General features: G+C 40.2%; 2 protein-coding genes across 5 annotated transcripts in view; one reads left to right on the plus strand and one right to left on the minus strand.

Annotated features, from left to right (window-relative positions):
- Nucleotides 1-8,066: 8,066 nt before the first annotated feature.
- Nucleotides 8,067-15,232, minus strand: WDR12 (WD repeat domain 12). The gene is made up of 13 exons (XM_015868206.1): nt 15,099-15,232; nt 14,922-15,016; nt 14,733-14,827; nt 14,103-14,209; nt 13,235-13,350; nt 12,637-12,791; nt 11,885-11,930; nt 11,512-11,597; nt 11,194-11,334; nt 10,965-11,070; nt 10,057-10,189; nt 9,253-9,325; nt 8,067-8,526 (listed from the first exon to the last, which is right to left on the minus strand). The coding sequence occupies exons 1-13, from the start codon at nt 15,227-15,229 to the stop codon at nt 8,449-8,451; spliced, it is 1,362 nt and encodes a 453-aa protein (XP_015723692.1). The 5' UTR covers nt 15,230-15,232; the 3' UTR covers nt 8,067-8,448.
- Nucleotides 14,209-23,841, plus strand: part of CARF (calcium responsive transcription factor) — a 28,235-nt gene continuing 18,602 nt past the window's right edge. For 2 of the 4 annotated variants that reach the window (XM_015868205.1, XM_032445650.1), the window contains exons 1-4: nt 15,184-15,256; nt 19,297-19,542; nt 21,194-21,314; nt 23,095-23,224. In XM_015868205.1, coding sequence (XP_015723691.1) covers nt 19,354-19,542; nt 21,194-21,314; nt 23,095-23,224 — 440 coding nt within the window. In that variant the 5' untranslated portion in view covers nt 15,184-15,256; nt 19,297-19,353. Of the gene's footprint in view, nt 14,358-15,183; nt 15,257-15,447; nt 15,728-19,296; nt 19,543-21,193; nt 21,315-23,094; nt 23,225-23,841 lie in introns of those variants that run through there. The other 2 variants (XM_032445649.1, XM_032445648.1) reach the window with 2 other exon arrangements.

Raw genomic sequence — 23,841 nt, forward strand, 5'->3', positions numbered from 1 at the left:
CAGCAAAGTTTAACATGTTTCCTCTTCCACATTTTGACTTGTTAGTGGTGATAAGCTCATTTTTATGCTTCATTAACAAGGATAGGGAACGATATATTAATGTTCTTTGGGTGTTAAGGAGATTGCTTATTTTCTGTTTTGTTTGCTGAGCCTGCTGATGAGATAGAATAGCAAACAGTAACTAAAAATATACTAAGGTGACATCTTTTATTTTCATTTCAAGTGAACTGCAGAAGTACTTCTTGGCAACCAGTACTTTGTGAACTGTGGACAGTATAGATGAATGAACATCTACATTTTGGAGATCCTAATTTGCTTGCAATTGTCAGGATACAGCTCCTGGGTTTTATCCTTCATCCACAGCAATGCTTCTTTCTATTCCACACACTCTGTATGGTATCATATATGGAGCTTTTGGGCTGATATGTTGGTTGTTGCTGCCCAAGTTGAGACAAAGGCCAATGTAAAGATAAAAGACTAAGGAAATATATATGTGTGTATGTTTAACAGCCTAACAAAGCAGGATGTTTTAGGAGAACGTGGAAGAAGTGAACTGATTGAGTATGGTATAGTTAAAACTAAAACTTTAGTGTTTGTTATCAGCACTCTGATGTGCTGCCCTTCCTACCACATGGCAAGAACCATGTACCAGCATTGCTATGAATCTGTTATAGTGATAGGTGCTGAGCAAGAAGTTTGCTCATAGAACAGAAGAAAATCAATTTTATGTCCTAAATTGTGGAAGTACGAGGAATGCATGTTCCGTAGTTGCAGTACTTCATTTGCAGCAATGACAAGAAACTGTTGGCAGACTCATGGCCTAACATGCACTCAAACACTGGAAATACCCAGCTCAGTCAATGCCCATTTTTCTCTCAACTTCCTATGTGACCAAGTGAAGTAAAACTCTGGGACCATGAGTGGTAGAAGCGTATACAGGTTGTTTTATTTATTATTTCTCAATGTTCCAAGTATAAATAGAATTAAAATGTAATAATGAATATATATGTGGGTGAATATATAATCCATATGAATAGGTAAGTGGGTGAAGGATCTGATTTTGATAGCAAGGAATGTGCATGTCTGCACAGCAGTAGAATTGAACTTTTCTCCAGTCTACTGACTGAAAATGTTGTGTATCACAACAGATATTGCTTATGTTCCCTGGGTGCTCCCTCCTGCATAAGGCTTTGTGAGGTGCTGAGCATATCAGGATAAAGTATTGCATTTGATTTATATCTGAATAGGTTTATATTAATGTTCTGTTTGGGTTGGATGTAAACCCACTCTGAACAGGAAAAGGATGTGTAGGAAGGCAATAGACCAGGCATGTGGCATGAAGAGTAGTAGCTGATGGGAAAGACAGAAGGGTTTTGAGCTCTGTTGTCACTTGATTGCCATTACCTCCTATTTTACATATATCATCTCTTAGGAAAGTGGTTTTCTCTCTAGGGATAACTATTGCTTCTGATACGTATCCCTCCAAGTTCCTTTGCACCAAATATACACGTCTTCTGAATACCTTCAAGTGAATTAACAGTAGTGTGTGTATAATGTAAACAGGGAATACTTAAAAAAAAGAAAAGGAAAAAAAAAAGAAAAAAAACAAAGCAACTGAAGAACTGAAAACCTTTGCTGATCTAGAGATAGAGAGTGGTTCCTTGACATCCATCTCTTTTTCCAGCTTCAATTACAGTCCAGTTGGCTGGAAACATTAATAAAAGCTCCAGCTTTTTTTCTTCCTACAGTATGACTATAAAAATAACTAATCAGAAAATAAAATATGTGACAATTCCAACATATTGACTATTTTTAACATGAACCCAATGGCAGTGGCAAAACAAGCATGTTATTCAGGCTGGTAAAATTCATAAGTAGCCTTCATGTTTGGACAATGTTTGTGATTATAAATGATGTGTGTGAGGTTGGGGGAGGAACTAATTAAGAAACAAGTCAAAGATGTCAAAGTCAGACTTCATATGGAACCATTTCAGGATAAAATGCTAAGGGATATGTAGATGTGCTCCAAAGGGAGGTGAATGTAAGTATTGTGCCATATTATTAAGTACAGTATTTGTTGATGGTGTTCTAATTAAATGCTTTTAATTGCACTCTGGGGCTTAAGAAGGCATTGCTGGAGAGGTAGCATTTCCAGGAATTCTGTAAAATAGTCATTTTTCTGGAGGCTTTTGGAAGCTTCAGAATGTTGCAGTACTTGCGATAATTTACTCCTAATACCGTATTGCATTTTCTCGTTTAAGGATAAGAAGCATATCATGTATCACCTAGCAAACAAGTGACTAAGCGTGTTTTTGTCTCTTCCTTTCTATAGTAGCAGGCCTACAGAATGCTGTGTCATAAGGTTAAAAAAAAAATAATGATTAGAGAAGATCAGTAGGAAGGGCTGAGAGCAATACTCAAGCCAGCTAAGCAAAATGATTAGCTTTAAATGCATCTGCCAAGGTAGGAAAGAAAATTCATACATCCTGAAGCTGAAAATGTTTTTTGGTTGCTATACCATGCTGCAGCAAGCTGAGACAATACTAGAAATAGAGATTTTTCTTTCCGTAAAACAAATCTATCATGTACATAGTGTTACATTCTTAGCAATAATGATTTGATCAGCTGAAATTGTTATCATATAATCCTGTTTACTGCTAGCAAACAATGTTATAGATACCCAAAGGATTCATACAGGTGCGTGGTGGGATGATGTATATGTTCTAAACTGCTATCCTTGCAAAAAAGAAAATAATAGTATTTAAATGTGGTTTCATTTAAACAAGACACTCTGGATTAGATGATAATAAAACTGAAATAGGGAAATTGTAGTCCCTTTATATGCTCATCCTTGGAGAGCTCATGCTGAGCTCCTTGGTGCCAGCATCTTGGGCAGTGTTTTTCGCACTACATGTCTGTTGTTTCCCCTGTTTGGATAGATTGCATTCGAAGGGGAGAAAATCATCATCTCTTCCCCTTCACCATTCTACTCCAAAGCTTAGTTACTATGAAAACAAAGCTGAAATTTTTCCAAAACAGCCTTTATTAAAATGTAGCATTTTCTTTTTTTTATTATTTTTTTATTTTTATTTTTTTAAAGCTAGCACTGACTCTCAGTTTTCAGCTGCATCATGATATAAGATGAAATTGATTTTTATAAATTACATTTACTCCTCTGTGCATCCAGAAGCCCATTGGTTTTGCTAAGCATCACTGTCTTAACTTGTTCTCTAGGACTACAGTGTTGTAGCTTAAATCAGAATCTGTTTTGATCTGTGCTGCTTAGGTCTCAAAAACCATGTAATTGGTGGTATTTTAACTGCAGGACATAAGTGCTGACTGTAGTGCAGTTTTCTGTGAGGCAAGAGAGACCATCCATTGAGGGGTGTGTTCTTAAACTGGTTCCAGTGGCAAAGTCCTTTTATTTAATCTTTTAAAAGCCAAGAATTGTGCTCCAAGAACTGGCATGTTGATGCAAGACAAGTGTTTTGTGTAACATCAGCTGCTGTGCTTTATCCTTCTTTCAAGTATTAACCTACTGTCAGCAAATTTCAAAACCTCACAGTGTGTACAAATGAACTCCTCCAAAATAATGAACTAATAATTCAAGATCTGCTGAAATATAAGATTATTTGTATGAAATTGACCATAGAGGATTTGAAGATCACTCTGGTCTCGCAAAAGATATTGGTCCCTGGTGGTACTCATAAATTAATATCAGATATAGGTTGATTGATTTCTTTAAATTATTACCATAAACAGTTCCCAAATTCATGTGAGACATTAAAGATTCAGGCTTAAGTTGATGCAAAACCAAGAAGAGAAAGGATGCGAGTAGTGGAAGTTTGTGTTTTCAAAATTAAAAAAGGAAAAGTTTCCATATTTACTTTACCAGGGAGATTAGGAAACAGATGTTTATTGTGAATCCAGAGTGCATCGGAGTATGAATAACTCTTCCCACTAGGGTGCAGGTATGGTGCACATCCCAGGCTTTTGTTCAAAGCACACATTTCCAGCAGATGCCCCTGGGTGTCCACGTCCACTGGTTGATGAGAAATGAGCCTTCAGACTTCAAATCACACAAACTGAGGTATTTATGTCACCCTGTAGCCCTCAGTGCTGCATGTGTTTTAAAAAGAGAGTAGAGCCCTCAGCCCTTAAGTAAGCCCCATCACGTAAGTTGTTGCTCTCTCTGGCAAAAACTTAATTGTAATATTTTGGTTAATGTGGTAAACTTGAATCTGGTACACTGTAGCACCAGATGCTAAGTGTATGCAGAGATCAATGCACAGGTAGGGCAATGACACCAGTAAGAGTAAAGAATAACATCTCTTTGATGTTATAAAATGATGTTATTTAATTTTATGATTATATATATGTAGTTATATAATTATAAACCCGAAATCCAACTGTGTTTTGGCTTTTTAAATAACAAAAAATGGAGACTGCACAGTTGAAAGTAATTATTAGCTTGTGACAGAAAATATGATTCCATTCCCATATGTTCATATTGTACATTTAAATTCCTACGGACACAACTTACAGATGCTTGTGTTTACCTCCAATTTATCATTCAAATTTGTGTCAGATGATGCCATATATTCATCTTCATTCTTTGGTGAGCTTGCTTCAGTTTCCACTATTTCTGCTGCGTTTTGCTGACCACCAGTTGGTCTTTTGCATTGCATGCAGAAATCCATGGGATGAGTGTGTGTTTAAGTAATGAACTGCAGTGCTTTTTGACAGCTGGGATAAGTGATTAGGCAATACAGCTAAAGGAGAGCAGTTAAGTTAGTGGGCATTCCCCCAGTGATCCTCCAAGTGATCTCAACTGTCAATTGCATGTAGTTCAATGTGACTGTGTTCTGACTGAAGATCAGAAGTCCTGTGTGTTACATTTATCAGTTCTATATGACAGCACAATGAGAAAGGGCTTTTTGGATCAGTGACTTAGATTAATGGAGTGTTCTGTGATTAAAATAGGCATATTATATTTTTCCATATGTTTTTTGCCACATGTTAATTCATATTAAGATGTTCTTCCAAACATTCAAAGAAACTTCAGTGTTTATTTTACGTGCTGAATGTCTCAGTAGCAGTCCCATGGTGCTTATTTCTGAGTTTGATTTTTAGAACTATTTGAACTCATAGTGAGATGCTCTGAGACAATGTGCCATGAGCTGGTCATGGGCTATTAGTTGCCTAATGGCATAAATTGCAAAGATATGCAAGGCTGACATTTGGAAGTTCAGAATATGAATAATTTATCTGTTGGAGAAGTTTGTGTATTTATGGTCCAAGATATGCTTATTTCATATTCCACAGATTTGGATGGCTTGGTAAGACTCGTGCAGATTGGGCAGCTGCCTTTTCTGAATCAGATTTCCAGTTTCTTATTGGCAACAGAAACACTGTGCATTTGTGTGTTCTCACAATTTATAAGACAGTATTAATAGGTTTTCATGACAATTCATTTTAATCCAGATTTTCTCCCTAATTTGAGTTCTGTGCCAAATGTTTCCATGAAACACAAATGATAGTTCTAACTTGACTGGTTTGTTTTGTTTTTTTGTTGGTTTTTTTTTTTGGCATGTGAATTGTAACATAAGCTACTGTACATAACCTGTTGCTACCTAACCATGTCTACAGAGCTCTTTGCATGTGTGTCTGCTTCTCTCATGTGAACTGGCCAAGCAGGAGTCAGCTGCCAGCAAAGCTGAACCTTAGGCTGGCCGCTGTGCTCAACCAGTAGCATTACCATTCCGATGACCTGGATATTTGGACAGAAATCAAGGGTAGTTTCTAGCTTTCCTTCTTAGAACTGGATGTTTAGCATTTCTCTTCAGTTATCCAGTTAATGAAGCTATCTAACAGAGGTGTAAATGTGGACAGGACAACCTGCTATGGCTTTGCGTTCTCAAAGTGTACTTAGCAAAAACTTACAGGTAAACAATTTTTAATCCTACTAAATGTGAATATGTACTGTATTCTTTTATCTACATGTGCTATTCCTTCCCAGCTCTGAAATATTTCTGTTTAAATTCTAGAAACCATTTTAAGTATATAAGATTGTCTCCTAACGTGTGCTGAAATCCAGCAAAGTATGCAGTTTATACTGGGAATTTATCAGCCTGCACAAAACAGACTGAAACTTCAAACAGGACTATTTCTATTAAGGAAAACCCTCACCACCACTAGTAGCTAAAGACAAAGTTGAAAGAGAGGTGCATATCTTTGCTCAGTGCATTTTCTGTATGAGTGGAGGGAGAGGTGCTGATGGTGTGAGCTGATGAGGGGGCAAGAGCCTGGTGGTTCCCTGGATTAGAAAAAGGAAATTGAAGCTGTGTCAAAAGAATTGTGTTTCCAATGTAGGTATGCTGTCAAATATGGCAGCAGGTTAGAAAAGTTATCCAGAAAGCTGGTAAGCGATCTTTGTTGGGAAAAAAAACAAAAAACACTATTTGTTTTTAAGTATTTAAAATTCCCAAATGCTAAAATAATTATCTCCAGACAAGATGGCTGCAGAAATTTGACAAACCTGTATTTTTAAGCTGTCTTCACTGTTTCTTTGAAGTCCAGCAGCACCATATTATCAGTACTTGTTTTGTTTTTAATTTCTAGCAAAAAAACCAACTTGCATGGAGTGTCCTTGTCATTTGCATAACTAGCAGCCTCATGCATTGGCCAAGAAAACGCACTTAAACAAAGGTTAAGCAAAAAGTGGTGTCAGGCTGCAGTTTTGTATCTGAAGTGTTCAAGCTGTGAGATCAGCTAAAGAAATATGCAAAACTAAACCCATTTTATAATGTAAAATTTAGTTTTGACTCTTTAGAGTTTCTGCTTAGGCTAACTCCAAGAAATAAGCAATTTGACTTAGAGCTCCATTTCTAAGTAGGACAGATGACTTGAGTGATCTTATTTACAAAAGATGAAAATTGAATTGTTTTTCAGTTTAGCAGAGGATCAATGGAATCAATTAATTCTAGGATTTTATTTATTTATTTATTTGGCTGATGATTAAATAATGTAGTACTGAGCTGTGTTGTGAGGTTTTTCCATTAATTTTTTTTTATAGGGACTTGATGATTTTTCCCAGATGAAATCATGACATTTTCTAATGTATCAGGGCCAATTACTTCAAAAATAGTTTTATGGTAGGATTTTTATGTTGAAAGGGAGGAAGGAAGGGAGAAGTAATACTTTGTTTTTGTAAATGGAAAATTGTGAAATTTTCAGGGTAGCCTTCACTAACAAGTATCTAATTTGGCCATATGGTCATGAGTTGCGTAGTCAGGCAGTAGATCCTGTGCCAGCTTCATCCTAATGCACTGAAGGAAGTTACTACACTGTTAATTAAGTGGAATTTAATATTAAAAGATTCATGAGTATGAGCAGAATCTACATATCTCCTGGACTTTGGCCAGTCTGCACTGTTCTCCACAAAGAGCTATTATTTTTCTAAAGTAATCCTAACTTGCACACTCCCAAATTTAACATTGAAAAGGCACTTTAAAATGGAATACTAAGTTTCACATCCTAGTTTTTTCAAATGGGTTTGTTGCTTAATCGTCTTCAAAAATTTATTTCTAGTAACAGTTGCATTTGCCCTATTTATCCTTGAAATGTTGTCTGTAAGACAGCGTTCTGCCCATGCACAGAGTGTAAGAAGCAGTTCTGCCATTCTGATGCAGATTTTAGACATTAGAAAATACCGCATCATTCTCAGAGTGTGTTACAGGCTCAGATATTAAACCACATTGATAGTAGTTTAGACACAAGTTAGTTATAGACATATGGCTGACTTTGTTCAACTGAGGTATTGATTTTCATTTTTTTATGCATTTCATACCAAAAATTAACTGAAATTAATTTGTTTTGTCTGTTCTACAATAACTGCATAGTAAAGCTAGTTCAGATTTTTTTCAGCCATCTACACACACACTGCAAGCGTGTTAAGTCTTATCCTAAAATGTAGACTGGGTTCCTCAGTGAGGGAACTAATCTTAAGAACTGCCACTGACCCTGCTGAAAGTCTGGTTTTTATTTCAAGTGAGGCACTGAAACAATGAACTTAGATAAAAGCTTTATTTTCTTTTAAAGGGAACACAGGTGAATGCAAATAAAAATAATTTAGTCCAGAAATTTTTCTTTAAGTGTCAATATCAGCTTACTGTTAATAGGAGGGCTATTCAAATAGCCACTTGAAAGATTTAAATATAAAATCTTCAAAATGGGAAGAAACACCCTCTGCTGTTTCATGGTAAGCACGTGTGAAGCTGCTGGCTGTTTTTCTGCTCTTATAAGTACAGATACAGGTTACCAGTACAAAAGGAACAACTGCTCTCTGAACTGCAAGTCTTTGTTCATATGCTGGGTGTGTATGGATGTTAACAGAGAGTGACTGCTGCAAAATTCAACATTAAAACAAAGTCTTCTATCTGTTGACCTTCATGCTCCAACATCAGAGGCTGTGGCTGGGTATCTGTAGCAATACAGTTTGTTGTCTGCACCTCCACTCAGTAGCAGCTGATGACAGAGAAAGAAAATTGTAGTCAGTGTCAGAACTATGCAGAATTCCCTAACAAATGTTAAAAATTCTCATTTTTCTCTCCTTTAAGATGTGAACAGAAATTTTAACGAATGAACTGTTAATGCATGATGAAAACTCAGAATCCAAGCATGGGGAGCAGTTCTGTCTCTGACTCTCCTCTCAAAATTAGAAGTTTTTGTGGAAAACTTCTAAAGCTTTTCCTGCCTTTTATTGTTTTCTAACAGGAGCCACATTGAGAGTTTTTAACCTTAGCATAAAAGAATAAAAACTTTTTTGCATCATTACAGTAGCAGAACAGCTTGCTGTACAAGATGACAAATTTCCCCCCTACTACTTGCGCTGCTCTGCCTAATGTCTCAATTCTTGCTGCTGCTTTAGTCTCTGTGGCAGTAAATGGTACCTTGGAACACATTTTCTCAGTGAGATGTGCTGTTGTTCTCACTTCCCTTGTGGAAGGTGAGTATCATGCCTGCTTAGTGCTACAGAGCTTAAACTCCCATCCTACCTCCTTTCACAGTTGCACAGAAAAGCACTGCAGTGCAATAACAGTAACACCTTTTTTACCCAAAATCGATGAAAGCAACAACTAAAACATACTTCTTCCTCTCTTCTGCCATTAAGTGTACCATAAGCAGTACTGCTTTTAGCCCATTTCCTAGCCACAATGCTTAAACAAAGTAACTTGTTCTTCAGATTCTTACCCCTGCTTCTGTCCAGTCCACACACAATACTTTATCTTCATGAGCAGCCAAATCATACAGAGGAGCTTTGCAACTGGTAAAACAAGGGTATATACAGTCATGTGTTTGAAATTATGTGAGCAGTTAAACTATTTAACAATGTATGGATATCCACTGTGTGTGACTTTTCCATTCCATTCTCCGTAGCTGATTGTTTCGGTTTTAAACTCTCTTACATCCCCAAAGAGAAAAGCAGCAATTTTTTTCACCTGCTTGAAAACTACTTTGAGACAGAAGGTTAATTAAGGCTTATTAAGGTTTTTCTTCCATGTGGATGCTGTTTTACTGTATTTTTTTTTTCCCCAGAAAAATACATTTCCGTTTCCTGAATGCAGACCATTTCATTCTTTGAAGCTTGTATGGAAAGTGCAAAAGCAGGTGAAGTGTCATTATATTACAGTTGTTCTTTAGAAGTAGCACATTTTGTTCCCTGTAGTGGAGGAATGTGTAGCAGACCTGTTATTCTTAATCCCAGTAGCAACATTAGGGCTCCTGCCTTGTGTTTCTCAGTCAATACTGTTCTCTAGTATCACTGATGTCCTGTGTTGGAACACCACAAAGCTCTCATGATTAAGCCACAGGTCCTCAAATAGATTACAGATATTTTTCATCATTATGTGCCTGACTCCTGAATCCTAGCAGATTTCCATAATCACCACAGGAGTTTCCAGTGAATTTCTTAACACTGATTTTGTGATTTCACTAGGCAAATTGACACTGTAAGCTTACATGCCTCTGATGAGCATGGAACATGTGTTTATTTACCTTCTTGTGTCCCACAGCTTCACTATGTTGTCCAGAGAACCAGAGATCAGCTGATGTTCATGGGTGGGTGACCACTTCACAGATGTCACCCAGCCTGTGTGAGAAGTCAGAGACAGGAGAACCAAGGAGCCATCTGGACAGGAAAAAAAGAAAGCTACTTTTAGCCAATGTCAACTGTAACTGGCCCTTTTAAGATGCATACAAAATTCAGCCAGTAACACATCTGTGTTTGAGGTAAGTGTCTGCCCCCAATATTCTGCAATTGTTATCTCAGATATCAAAGTGAATGCACACACAAAAAAAAAGAAAGTCACACTAGTTCTGGTAAAAGGAATTTAAAAAAAAGTATTTCTCTGAACTCTCTTTTCAAACATTCCTGGACAAAAAAAAAAGGAAAAAAAAAGCTTGTATTATCCTCTTATTTGTTAATAATAAAGTTGAAATCTTGGCTGGATTTATGAAAGCCAAATAAGTAAAAGTGTCTATGTAATAAATCCTCAGTTCTAAGTGATTAGCAGTCCTGTGTAAGAAGGCACCACAACAGTGTAGCAAAGTGACTGCTATTTTGCTTAAATTATTGTCCCACCAACTTGAGCATGGCAGCTTAAACAGAGGGAATGTGTCCTTAAATAAAGTGAATTAAAACAGTTCAGGTTTGCAACTACACAGTTGGATATATGTTATTAGGGTTTTTTGTTTGCCTTTTAAAAGAGTGAAAATAAGCTGAATTAGTTTTCCAAATTGATGAGAAATGGAAGTAGTCTTGCACTGAGTTACAGATGTTAGAAGAATTGTCTCTATTTAATACAAGCTCCCAAATGGCTTATTTCTAGCAGCAGCGTGAGAAAGCAAGTTTTGAGATGCTTTTGGGAAAATACCCTCATGAACATGCATGTTTATCACCTCACCTTTGCTGCGAGGATCCCACAGTCTAATGTGTCTGTCAGTACTCCCGGATGCTAGACGTCGACACAGTGGTGAGTAAGAAATGGAATTAAATACTTTGTTTCCTGTCTGCCAAAGAAAAAACAACAAAAGAACAGAAAACCCCTAAAAGAAGAGCTACTGGTTGGTTTTGCACAGTTATTTTTGTTTAAGCTGGACATCAGCTGAATGTAGAAAGCACAGCAATCTCACCAAGGTTGATTTGAGACCCCCAGTCTCAGCATCCCAGAACTTAATGGTGTGGTCCCACGATGCACTGCAAATTTCTTCAGCATCTGACCACAGCACAGAAGAAATGGCTTCTGTGTGGCCAGAGAGGGTTGCCAGGGGGGTCTAGGATGTAAAAATGAGATTAGATTGAGCATAATTCACACATCTACCTTTCAGTGCCTGAGCTACCTCACACGTATCATCAAAGATTTTTTTTCTCGTATAGTCACTATTAACAAAGAGAAATTATATTCTATGGCTGCAGTTCAAAATCTTCCATAAGCCTGGATTTCATCTTACCCTTGTTAGTCCCAGCTGTTCAGTTTTCTGCTTCTTCCGTGGTCTGTTAGCTGCTTCTTCCATTTCATCCTCTTCATCTGTAGGGACTATGATAGAAAACAGCCAGACTTGATCTAGAGGTTTCTGATATTCCAACAGAATTTTAAGACCATCCTTTCTGATGGAAAATCCCAACAGAAATTCCCGTGTGTGGTAATCACAGTCTTTCCTTCAGAAATAGTACCCACGTAAATACTCCTAAACCAGAACAACATGTCTGTAACTTGCTTTTATTAGTAAATATCAAATTTTCTTAAAGAGAAAGGTATTCAGGTATCCATCATTCTGGTTATCACAAGCACAGTTCTGAACATGGCCAAGAATCTCAGCTTACCTGCAGACCAAATCTTTAGCATCTTATCCCAGGATCCACTGCAGAACTGAACAAACAGAAATGTTTTGTTAACAGTTGTACCTGTTAGAAGTTGCATGCCACACCAAGCACAGCTCCTCAAATGGGACAAAAAAAAGGCACAGATCAAATGACTCATTTTTCTACCTTCATAGGAAGAGTATCCACAAAATATCTCCTTTCCTATCACCAGTAATTTATTTTTTAAGCTGTCTGATAGAGTTGCCTCTCTCGTCTTGACTCTACCTTTGGTATGAGTGCTTTTAAGTGCTCAAGTCCTGCATAAAGGGAAAGTACATCTTCCACCATCAGCTTTTTCTGACTGTTGTTCTAGAAATACTTTTTCTGATCCAAAATTACTGTTGTAATTTAGGCAGAATTTGAAAATAGCTGATTATAACCCATATTCTTATGTGTAAAATGCAAGGTTTCCTTAAAAGTAAACATTCAACTTCACTCTCAGAAATCAAAAGCAGCACAAGCTTGTGCTATTTATAGTCACCTTCAGCTTTTTGTGGTACTGAAGTGTACTGCTTTATTTAAAAGAAGACCTAGTGTTCACGTAGAACTCCTAGATATTTTTCACTAACCATCACTTCTAATAGGAATGGAAATCCATCCATGTCAGTCACAATAATATGATGACTATCGCTAGACAGGAAAAAATGGTTTCTTTGCAGTTACAGGTTGCTAGTATCCCAAAATCCGAAGATTTTCTTCAAAGAGTCACTCACTTTAGTCCTTGTGCAATCAACTGCCACGGAGTCTACGCTCCCAGCATGTCCTCTGCAGCAGTGGAGGGCTTTCACTTTGTTCTTCTCCACATTCCACTCCCAGAGGAGGATGGTTTGGTCCATAGATGCACTGATTAACAGGCAGGATAAACTATCTGAGGAAGAAAGAAGGCATGTTCTCTTAACTAGAACAATTCCTATAAGTAGAGTTTAATAGTAGACAGAAAGCCTGTCTTCTAGTAACATGATGTAAATACATTTTGTTTCACATCATGTTACCCTGCAAGTAAAACGAATACAAATAAGTCTGGAAGGGTGATAGATAATGTGCACGTTAAACCACTACGTTCATTACTGTTCATGGCCTGTCTTAATAGCACCATTACTTGGTATAAAAAAAATTAATAACTGACAGAGGTTAACATAATTTAATATCTTGGCTTCTGGACATGGATATGGACAACCTGTTTTAGGTGCTGCTGCTTGTGTAGGGCAGTTGGACCTTAACCAATCATTCTGTGATTACTATGTGCTCTTGACTGAAGAATGCTGACATTTCTCTCCCTGTAAATTGAACTCTTATAATATATATACTGACCTTGCTTCACCCACGCCACATCCTTCACTACTTCTGTATGCCCAGGTATTGTCATGATGGATTTTCCTTCCAAAGACCAGATTCGAGCTGTCTGATCGTAGCAGCCAGTTAGTATCCTGCAAGACACGGAATGTAACATTGTAATCTTTGATGCTAACAATGTTTCCATGAAACCAGAAATTCAGAAGAATATGGACATAGTATCTGGTTACATGAAGTGGCTTTGTTAAAGCCCACAGGTGCAAAGCTATGATTACAGGAGAAAGAATAGCAGTAATAGAGCTGCATATTCTGGGAGGTGGGACTTAAATTACCTTTTAAATGATGTACAAAATGTTATTGTTCACTGTGTGTTAATGGGTGGATCTTGGAGCATTTTCAAACCATATTATGAGTATATTAGTGGGCTCGTTGATTGGAAAATTAATTTTAAAATACAGTACTTAAGGACAATTATGTGTTTTAAAGAAAAGCTCTGCACAAAGCCATGCAGTTGTATTTGCTGCTGTACACCTATCACATTTGAAGTCAAAAGGATTTAAGGTTTAAAATGGATACATAAATCTAGCTTTCATTCAGAGATGGTAATCAGCATTTGTATTACTCATTTCTAGTAAGTCCTATGCTAAAATATTTGTCTTTTTATCTGACTTCAGAACAAGTTCTGGGGTGTTAAAACTATAAAGAGCTTACAAAAGCAAGGAGCTGACAGACTTGCTAGGTTAAAAACAAAAATCAAGTCAAAAACAGAGCAAGGAGGGAAATAAACAGTTTAGCAGACAGAATAGTGCTCCATTTAACACCATGGAGTCCTGTGCATACGTCAGGAGAAAGAAAGAAAAATCTTAGAACTGGTTTGGTGTGGTACCATTCTTCAGTGGCTTGAACAGAGCTGATCCAGTCATCGTGGAAGATGCACTCCTCGGGCTGCGGGGCCATGTATTTCTCCACATACTCTATTTCCACCACTTCTTCCTGAGCTCACAAACAAAATATTGATTTAACATGCTTTTATTTTTCTTCCTGACAGTCATACCTAACTTTAGCGTGGTGCATGTATACAAGTTTTGGGGCAGAGATCTTGGCATCGTGCAGTCTGGATTAGTGGAACTACAGTCATCAGGTAAGCGATGTTGCTTTCCATAGCTGTAGCAAATTATGGTTAATAGCAAAAGCTATAATTGTTATTCTTCTGTATCTACCATTTAACACCGGTGTCTAAAACATAACCCACAGGGCATGGCTTTCTAGAGGTGATGCTAACTTTCCCCTTTGCCCTCAATGTTTCTACTGTTGCAGGGGTCTTAATGCTTGTGAATGATGAATTTAAAGCATGGTACAGAGACAAGAGATTAGAAAATGGTGTTCCATTGCCCAGAGCTACCGGTCTTGCACTCTGTAGTTATTTTGCCGTTCAGAATGAGTTTAAACTCGTGCTGACTCCTGGGTTAGTCATAAAAGCAGAATAGCCCCGGCTGTGCTCGGGGAGAGGCCTCACCGTGGAGATATTCTCCATCTCCATGTGCGTGACCAGCGGCACCCGCAGGAACTGGCCCTGGATGAGGAAGTCGAACTCGACATACTTGTGTTCCGCTGAAACAAAGCACAGACCGTTCCCGTTCAGGCCGGGCTCGGTGCAGCACGCAGAGCAGCACATTGAGCGCCGGGCCCTGCCCCCCGCACCTACCGCCACGCGCCGCCAGCAGCTTGTTGATGAGCTGGCTGAGGTCGGCGGTCTCGGAGGCCGCGGGCACAGAGAAGGGCACATCCTCTACGGCGTACCTGCGGGTACAGCACCGGGCGCCGTTAGCGGTCCCACATGGGCCCGTTCCGCAGCCCTCCCTCCCCGTCCCGACTCCCTCACCTGGCGTTGTCGGTTCTGAACCTGGCCGTGAGCTGCGCCATGCTGCCCGCACCGCGCCCAGCAGCCCGCGCGCCCTCACGGAGCACCGCCCCACAACGGGCACCGCGCGTGCGCCGAGGGGCGGCCTCCATGGCGGCGCCGGCGGGAGCCCCGGCGAGGTGGGGCGGGCGGGGAGCGGGGCGGCGGGCGGGGAGGGGCGCGGTGTGACCGGCCCAGGGCACAGCCCCGGCGGAACGGGCGCCTCGGGGCTGCCAACGTGCTGCCTCCGTGCGCCTCTCGATGTAAGGAGGCGGCGGTGAGCGGGGACGCGGGTGGGAAGGGGGCGCGGCCCCACGGGAGGAGGCGAGGGGCTCCCGCTGCGTGCGCTGCCGGGGTCCGTGTGAGTTTCTTCGTAAGACCTCTGTGTTATTGTATAATTGCAGTCCTGGAGCAGCAGGGCCTCCAGCAGTGCATCCTTCCTGCCGAAGGTTGAAGCTGAGTGCTGGACATGCAATATAGCTGTCAGGGTGCTGTAGGCACTGGCTTGTACGGTCCAGCTTTTTGTCCTTTTTCTTGTTGGCACTGGAACACACGGAGGTGTCTGAGGGGATTCCCATACATCAGTGTAATCCAATGTGCTTGCTGTCACTGTGAGTTCTTATCTTGTTTTTGTAATACTTCAGCTTTCTTCTAAGACTGACAACCACGCTGTTGTCTCAGTGATGAAAGTAGATGTGGGGCTGCAGGATGTGCCACTTCTCCGGGCCTCACATCCAGGGGCAGAGCAGCACCCGCTGCTGAGAGCACCTGGAGTCCTGTCCTTGGGGCAGGTGTGTCTGTGGTGTTACATGGAGGAAAGGCTCGAGCAGCTGAGATCTGCCTTTCATAGAGTCATAGAATGTCTGGGTTGGAAGGGGTCCTTAAGATCACCTGGTTCCAACCATGCTGCTGCAAGCAGGGACAATTCCGCTTAGACCAGGTTGCTCACAGCCCCATCTAGTCTGGCCTTCAGTGCTCCCAGGGAGGGGGCATCCACGGCCTCCCTGAGCAGCCTGTTCCAGTGTCTCACCACCTTCACATTACCAAGAAACCCCTGAGCTACCAACACGTTTGCCTCTGGCACTGATTTGTTGGTTGCAATGCTATAGGCTGGACTGCAGTGCATTATGTTGTCTCTCTTAAAATTCCCATCTGTGAGACTGTCCTTGATGCTTTGCTGATGGAGTTGTGCTTATCTGTGTGTGCTGCAGTGTGTGGCTGTTTACTCTCTTTGTGGAGTTGAACTAAGGCCAGCAGTGACCATAGATATTGCTTTATTTGAAGCAGAGCACTCCCTGTGTGGCAGGTGGAATAAGGGAAGCAGTCCTGCAGGGTTTGAAGTGCTGGGCTGGGAGCAGCCTGGGGCTGTCTGAGCGGTGCTGCTGCTGTTCCTCAGTCCTGCACTGACCTTAAGCTCCTACACATCCCTTCTGGGCTTCCTGGTAAATGTGTGTTGCTGGTGTGTTGTATTTGAAATTGTTGTGTATAACACTTAGGAAGAGATGTGTATTATTTACTAATTCATGACAAATCCATACACAGGAACTGTCTTATTTGAGGAATCTGTTAGTAATGCTTGTCTAGCTATAAAGCAAATTAACTATGTATATGCTTTTAAGAATCTGTAGAAATATATTGCTTTAGGACAGAAAAAAGAAAAAGAAATCATCTTTTAGTTTGGAATTGCACAGAAGTGAGACTCATGAAGCCTGAATGGCTACAGCACAGAGTTAATTCTGGGGCAGTACACATGCCCCTGGTTTCCCTGGGTTAGAGCAGTGCTTAGACAGAGCCACCAAACAGAAGTAGACTGAGGGTTTCTTTGAAACGCAAAGGTACAACTTGAGGTTTAAGGTATTTCTGGTCTCTTTATACTAGGAAACCAGAAGAATGTCACCGTGCGTTTGCTGCTATTGCTTTTCCCTGGGTTTTGTTATTAACCAGCCTGCAAGGTGGAGGACATTGGCTGCTTGGGCTGCTGGTCCATCCTGGTGCATCTGTCCCTGTGTTCTGGAGGAAGGTTGCAGAGCATTCAGGGCACTGTTCTCTTCAGGTTACCTCTAAGAAATGAATGTGCTGCATTGGCTAAACTGATGGGCCTTTACATCTTAGCTGGGGGAAGCTGGTTGAGTGATGTATGAGTGATAATGAAGTCCAGCTCTGTCTAGTGTGTGTTATGTTTTATATTTCTTTTTCATTTGCTTTCAATATGCTTTACATATTTAAAATGAAACATTTCGTGTTTTCGGATCCAAAGCTCCAAAATACTTCATAAAAGTTAGTAACTTTATTTAGAGCTTGGCTTGGAATATCCTTACTTGAAAATTGAATGGAAAATTAAACCTGCTTTAGATTAAAGTATTTATTCTACTGAGCATATGAGCAGCTTAACTTCACGGTGTTGTTCATATTAGTAGGATGCTTTATTCATCTTCAGAAGCCAAGATGTGAGTTTACTCTGTCCATGGTCTTTATATCTTTACAAAGCAAAATATATTTGTGTTTCCAGGGTAGTACAGCTCTTTCCCAAAGGCTTTCTAGCCTTTTATGTTTACAGCAAAGCTGTAAATGGTTGAGAAGCCACAGCCAAGGTGGTCTTACTGAAGAAACAAACTGTGTTTTGAAGAACATAAAGCTGTTAGGAGTCATGTACTCATCTGCTGCTGCCTGCCCTTAATATAAATGCTGGAGGGAAAAACTAAGCACGTTTCTTCCTCCTCCACCCGAACTCCAGGAATGAAGTTGTCCCCTCTTCACTTATATACTGGAGTTTATTACATGCTTTAGTAAGTTTCAGAGCCAGGTGTATTTGTTGTTTTGTCTCGTTGCTTATAAATATTTGGGACTGGTTGCTCTTTAAAAGTTGTACTGTCTGGGTCCAAGCCTTAAACTGTGGCTGTGGCAGTTTGCTGTCTGATATTCTGTTTGCTTGAAGGTTTGCAGCAGGCTTTCCTCTGGGATGAGAGGTAAATCTCCCAGGTGCTGGGATCTCTGTTGTTCTGTCCTTCATCACTTAGTTTGTGCCCAGCTTTGTTTTCAGATATTTACTGTTTTCCTGCCCAAAGCTTAGAGCGGTGGGCTAACAACAGTAACTGCCTGGCACTTGAATGTTTTTTTTTACCTCTTCAAAACAAAGCACAATATATTCCAAGGTGGCTGCGTGACAGATTTGGTTACTTGAAGTCCTGTGTGTTACTATGGAAGGAGGTGACTAGTATTTTCATAAAGCAGGGCTGGCGCATCTTTAAATATCAAACATCGCAGGATGTCAAGAGATAAGTGCTTGTGAACTGGGTGCAAGGCAGAAGAGTGTGTGTGTGTGTGTGTGTTTATCTGTGCATGCAACGAGCTGAGCAAATTGTCTCACACAAGGCACTCAAACTCCTGGAGCAGCACACTGACATTTTTCTGTGGTGAATAATCAAGTGATAAAGAAGCAAGGGTTTTTATCTTGAGGCTTTTGTTGTGAGTGGGCAGCAGGGCTGGAAATCGTCAGGCTGGATTTTTAAGACCAAAAAAAGCCTGCAGCACTACCTTGGTTGAGGCAAAAGTACTGAAATAGTTCTGTAACTTTTCCAAGTCATCTCGTAATGGAAGAAAACAGACCACAATGTCGCTATGGGAAGATGTAGTGTTTTGTTTGTAGGCAACCTCAGCAGCACCGGGCAGTCAGAAGCGGGTGGTTGGGGTTTCCAGGTGAAATACAGAAGTCCTGGTTCTTTCGGTGTTTTCTCTGCATCCTCTCTGATTAATTTACAGTACGATATTGTGTCAGTGTGTTTGTTGTTTGCTTTATACATTGGCTGCCTTCAATAAGCACAGAAATTCCTTCTGCCGTGTTCTTGTGCCGTTCAGTTTTGAACTGCTGAATGTCCAGATGCTGTGTGTTGTGATGGTAGTTGTATCTCCTGACTGCTGTTACAGCTCTGGGGAAATATTTCATTGTGACTATGAAATTCTTCATTAAAATAATGCTTGGTGTGTCTCAGTGTAGAAGGGGTTCAGATCATTTGGAGATCGGGTCCGATTGCTCAGTCACCGCGTGTCATGTGTTGCATTTGTATTTTCAGCATGAAAATGGAAAACAGAAATAGGACTTGCAGCTCCTTACATAGGAAGGCATGGAGCACCGTCTAACACATTTCCTGACCTTTTGAATTCTCTTTTTTATTTTTAATAGTGGCGATCTCTGCCTGGGACTAGAGCAGCCTTTTTCCTCTGACATCGTGTGACCTGCATGGCTTCCAGGGAGCCGTCACTGGGTCAGAGCGGCTCTTCTGCTACCTTGCCGATCGCCGTACGCCTTTTGGGCAGCTCCGCTGCGCGGCCACCTCCGCCTCTATCCGCAGAGGAGCTCCGCCTGCTCGAGCCCAATGGCCAGGCGCTCTGCGAGCTGCAGCCCCTCGGGGCGCCCAGCGCGCACATGGTGAGTGCTGCCCAGCGGGGCGGGCGGTGAACATACAGGTGATGGGGCTCTGCCGAGGAGCCCTGAGAAAATGCAGTGCTCTTCTTGCAACAACAGCCTGCTCAGTTTTAAGCAACGTGGTGAAGCTTTTCCCTGCTTCAGTTTATGCTCCTGTTGCTCTTCCTCAAGTAGGGAGATCCTGCCTCCAGCCAAACTAATTTTATTAAGCAGCAGCAATTGTCATTATTCAGTATTTGTTCTTGTGTGGTGAAATCTCATGCTGCTACCACTGCTACTCTTTCTATATCTGCTGGGTTGATTTTGTAAGGGACTGGAATATTAGTGTTGCCTGTAGTTAAAGAAAACAAAACAACCTGAGTCATTTTACACGGTGCTTTATTGAGGGCCCGGGAGCCTGAGGACTAGTGTCCAAAGTCAGAGCCCCGAACTATAAAGAAATCACAGGGTTTATATACATTTTCTTCAGGATTGCCTCGTCATTGTCTGTTATGTTTCCTTGGTTACAATCAGGTAAGACTATCCCACAAAGACCTGAGGAAATGTGCTGTACATTCTTCTCATCCTCCGATTTACAGGCCTGTCAGAGGCCCCCTTTCTGTTTACTATTCATTTTCTCTAAAACGCTTAACCGCTCTACCATCACACCATAAATCTAAACCTAATTTTTAACATACATTGTGCTTTGTTCCTAAGCAAGATTTATTACTTAGATCCATGCTCGGGTTCATAAGAAACACAACTTGCATTCCTAGATACGTGAGAAACACAGACTAGGCCTAACTACGAGCCTTAGCATGACTACTGCTACTATTATTTAAAGCACACTGTAACATTAGCAATAAGCCAACCTGTTCTGTCAGGATTTTGGGTGGCTTCTTTTTTTTTCTTTTTTCTTTTTTTTCTCTTTTTTCTCTTTTTTTCTTTTTTTTTTTTCTTCTTTGAGTTAATTTGCCCAGTGTCGATTTGTAGTTCTTAGCTATCCTGTTACGAAGTAAGTGTTCTTTCACTCTAAGGTTGTGGTTGGCATGTGTTGTACTGTCATTTAAAGGCATCTCACTCATTTGAAGTGTAATAAATCAGAATCGAGGTTATGTTTTGTCATTTAAGCCTTTATGTTGTTTCTGGAAACAAGCCCTGGTAGTTATGAAAGTGTTTACCGTAACAAGTCTTTTCAGTTTTCCAGAATTCTGGGAGATTTAAGTCATTTGTTTTTAAAGCCCCACAGCTTTTCTTCTGTCTGCTTTTCCATAAAATGCTGCCCGTAGAGCTCAATTTCTTAGGGGAAAAGATTGAAGGCTTTAATACGTTATGATTAATTCTACTGGTCTGCAGCAATTCCAACAATGAATGGCTTTCAAGTCTTTGAGATCTTTCAGTTTCAGATAAATGTGTAATTCTTTATAGAATCCCCTAAGGTGGTTTTTTTCATCTCCTTTAATCAGTTAAAGGGTCTTTTTTAGATGGTGGTAAACAATTTTAACTAATGAACAACAAATAGATGGTTTTCTTAATATGTAAATTCAAGTTAATATACAGACCCTAGTCCTAGCCAGAATAGTTCCTGTTCCAATAATAAGCAAAACCAGTCAACCTGCATCCTGATGACAGTACCAACTAGCACCACTCATACTCGTGTGTGATCACCATACAGATGATTGTTGCCAGCCAGTCAGAAAATGGCCAGGTGCTTCACGTCATTCCTTCTGCCCAGCCAGGAATGGCCCAGGTGATAATTCCTCAGGGTCACCTTCTGGATGTCACCAGCACTCAGGGTGAGTTCAAGCTGTGGGACATGATGACTGAATGTATCCCTTGTGATTCTTATGTTTTCTTTATTTTCTTTTATGAACCTCTTAATTGTATGTTTCCTTTCATTAACCAATGTTAAAAGACAAAAATACATGCTTAAATTATCTGTTTTCTGATTACGAATATGGCCCACAGTGTTTTCTTTGGAGAAAGCCCTGTGAAATAGGGGTTATTATACTCACTTTAGATGCATCAAGGAATGCAGAGAGGAAAATTCATGTTCTGGTCTGCACCGGAGACCATGTGTGGTGAGGCATCTTTTGTGAAGCCAGGAGTAAGTATCTAGGTAGAAATTCAGTTCCTCATAAAGCGAATGGGTTGTAACTTCCACTTTATTGCCAAGATTTTGCCCTAAGTGAGTAAAGTGTCACACCCTAGGTATATGCTGAGATGTGCAACTTAGCATGTAAAAGACTTCGTAGTTGTTCAGTCTTTAAACTATCATTAGGAAGACTTGACAGAGATTAAAGGGGAAGAGCAGAGTGTAAGAATGAGTTTTTCTTTGCTGCGGGTAGTGGTAATAGATAAAATGGCACAAGCGTCAGAGCAGAACTTAGGCTCTTGAGAGCCCATCTGTTTAGAAGGAGCCAGAGCTCCAAGCTTTGAGCCTGAGTGATGTCACTCTGCTATCTGCGTTCATAAATCTTCTGACATGTAGTGGAAATGCTGTCATGGCCTGAAACAGTGATTGAGCACCTAGTAAGAAGGCAGGGCCAACCTAGGGGAGCTCAGGTGTGTGCAGTGCAATGCAGCTGAGTTACCAGAAGGGTTGAGCCAGGATCCATCCTTCCCAGACCTCATTTAAGGACTGGCAGGGGGGACAAGGGTATCTTACAATGGAGGTCCCTGCCTACCTGAAGCCTTCCAAAGTTAAGCAGCTTTTTTCCTTCATTTCTGTGTCCATGGCTGCTGCTTTTGGGCTTGTTCTCATTTGCTGCAGCCAAGGACTTTGCCACCCTGCTATCACTGTATTTTCCATCACATTATAGCTTTACATGACAGAAGTTGTGTAGTGGGCTGATTTCTGTACTGAGTCAATAACTTACTTCTCTCTCTCAGAACTGGGGAAAGAAGCTTTCATAGTTGAAGGGCAAAAATCTAGAGAGATCTCTCTTATTTATCCTGAGACCAAAATATCAGTTATCTGCTTTCACAGTTTTCCTTTACATTATTGCTTACCTATATGCATGGGCTTTAATCCAATGCTACTGTTTGCTATACAGATTGCTTCCTGGTTGAAATGTTTGTTGTAATGGTGTGTCAGATTCGATTACCAGAGAGGTCTTGCATCTCTTAGAGTATCAAAAAATAACAAACAAACAAACAAAAAACAAAAAAGGAAGTTTTGTTTGTTTAGGTTTTTGTCCTAATTACTAAGTAGTATCATAATCTCCTTTCTTATTTTAAAGCAGCTGCTGTGAGTTTTGCAGCAGGGTAAAATAGTCAGGCAGTCCTATACGGATCTGCAAAAACGTATAACAGATTTTCATGTTGTATTTATTTACTTTGTTGTGGGGTTGTTAGCAGTAACACACCAAAGCATGTAAGTACTGACAGCCCTATCAAGCGTGTCTTCAATTGTGTTCCTGGAGCTGCACTTCTCCATGGTTCTTCTTTTGGACGTACTCTTATTTCATCTGTTTAAATTTTGTGTGTTGGAGAAACAAATGTTTTATCGCAGTTTGTGACTATTCTCATTTTAAGTTGATATGTTAACCAGGGGGGTGTTTTATTTTTACAAAGATGCTTCAGAAGAGAAGTGTGGTGATGGGAACTTGCAGACTGTGGCAGTGGCTGCTATAGCAGATGGTGCAAGTGGTTACATTCTCCATCCACAAGCATCTCTCACCATATCAAAAAAATCAGCTACCAGGTAGGTCACAAGTTGAGGAGATTAACAATCACTTAATTCCTTGTTTTATGAACTCTGGGTCTGCTTTGCATTGGTTTATGCTCCTTTGAAACAGAGAGGCAGAAGAGATTAGAATAATCCTGGCACTATAACACAAATTATATACATTCAAGCAACATTTAAAATGAAGTGAAATATTCTGTGTATGATGTCACAAACATAGTTTGTATGTGTTAGAAGAATGATCCTGGAAAGGAAACATGTTTGTACAGACAGGAGATAATGCTTTTGGGTTTTGGAATGATTGATGCTGCAAGCATGTGCTGTTTCCATTCCAGAATTTAGGGAGTGAAGAAAGTAGATACTGACGGCAAATAGTTATTGCAGCTGTGTTTATTTTGTTTTTGAGGTTTAAGGTATACTAACATGCAGTATCTAACATGCATTGGATTTCTGTTTAATCATCGTAACTCTACCATCAGTTTGCATAAGAAAGTTTATAAAATACTCAGCCCAGTGTATTTCACAGTATTTTTTACTGTTTTTAACATTCAGTCTTATGAGAATACTGAATGCTCAGAGGATGTGTTGAGCAGAGAAGACAGTTATTATTATTATTAATTGTACATACTTAATGG

The sequence above is a fragment of the Coturnix japonica genome, chromosome 7 (assembly GCF_001577835.2).
Source record: "Coturnix japonica isolate 7356 chromosome 7, Coturnix japonica 2.1, whole genome shotgun sequence".
NCBI classification, from domain to species: Eukaryota; Metazoa; Chordata; class Aves; order Galliformes; family Phasianidae; genus Coturnix; species Coturnix japonica.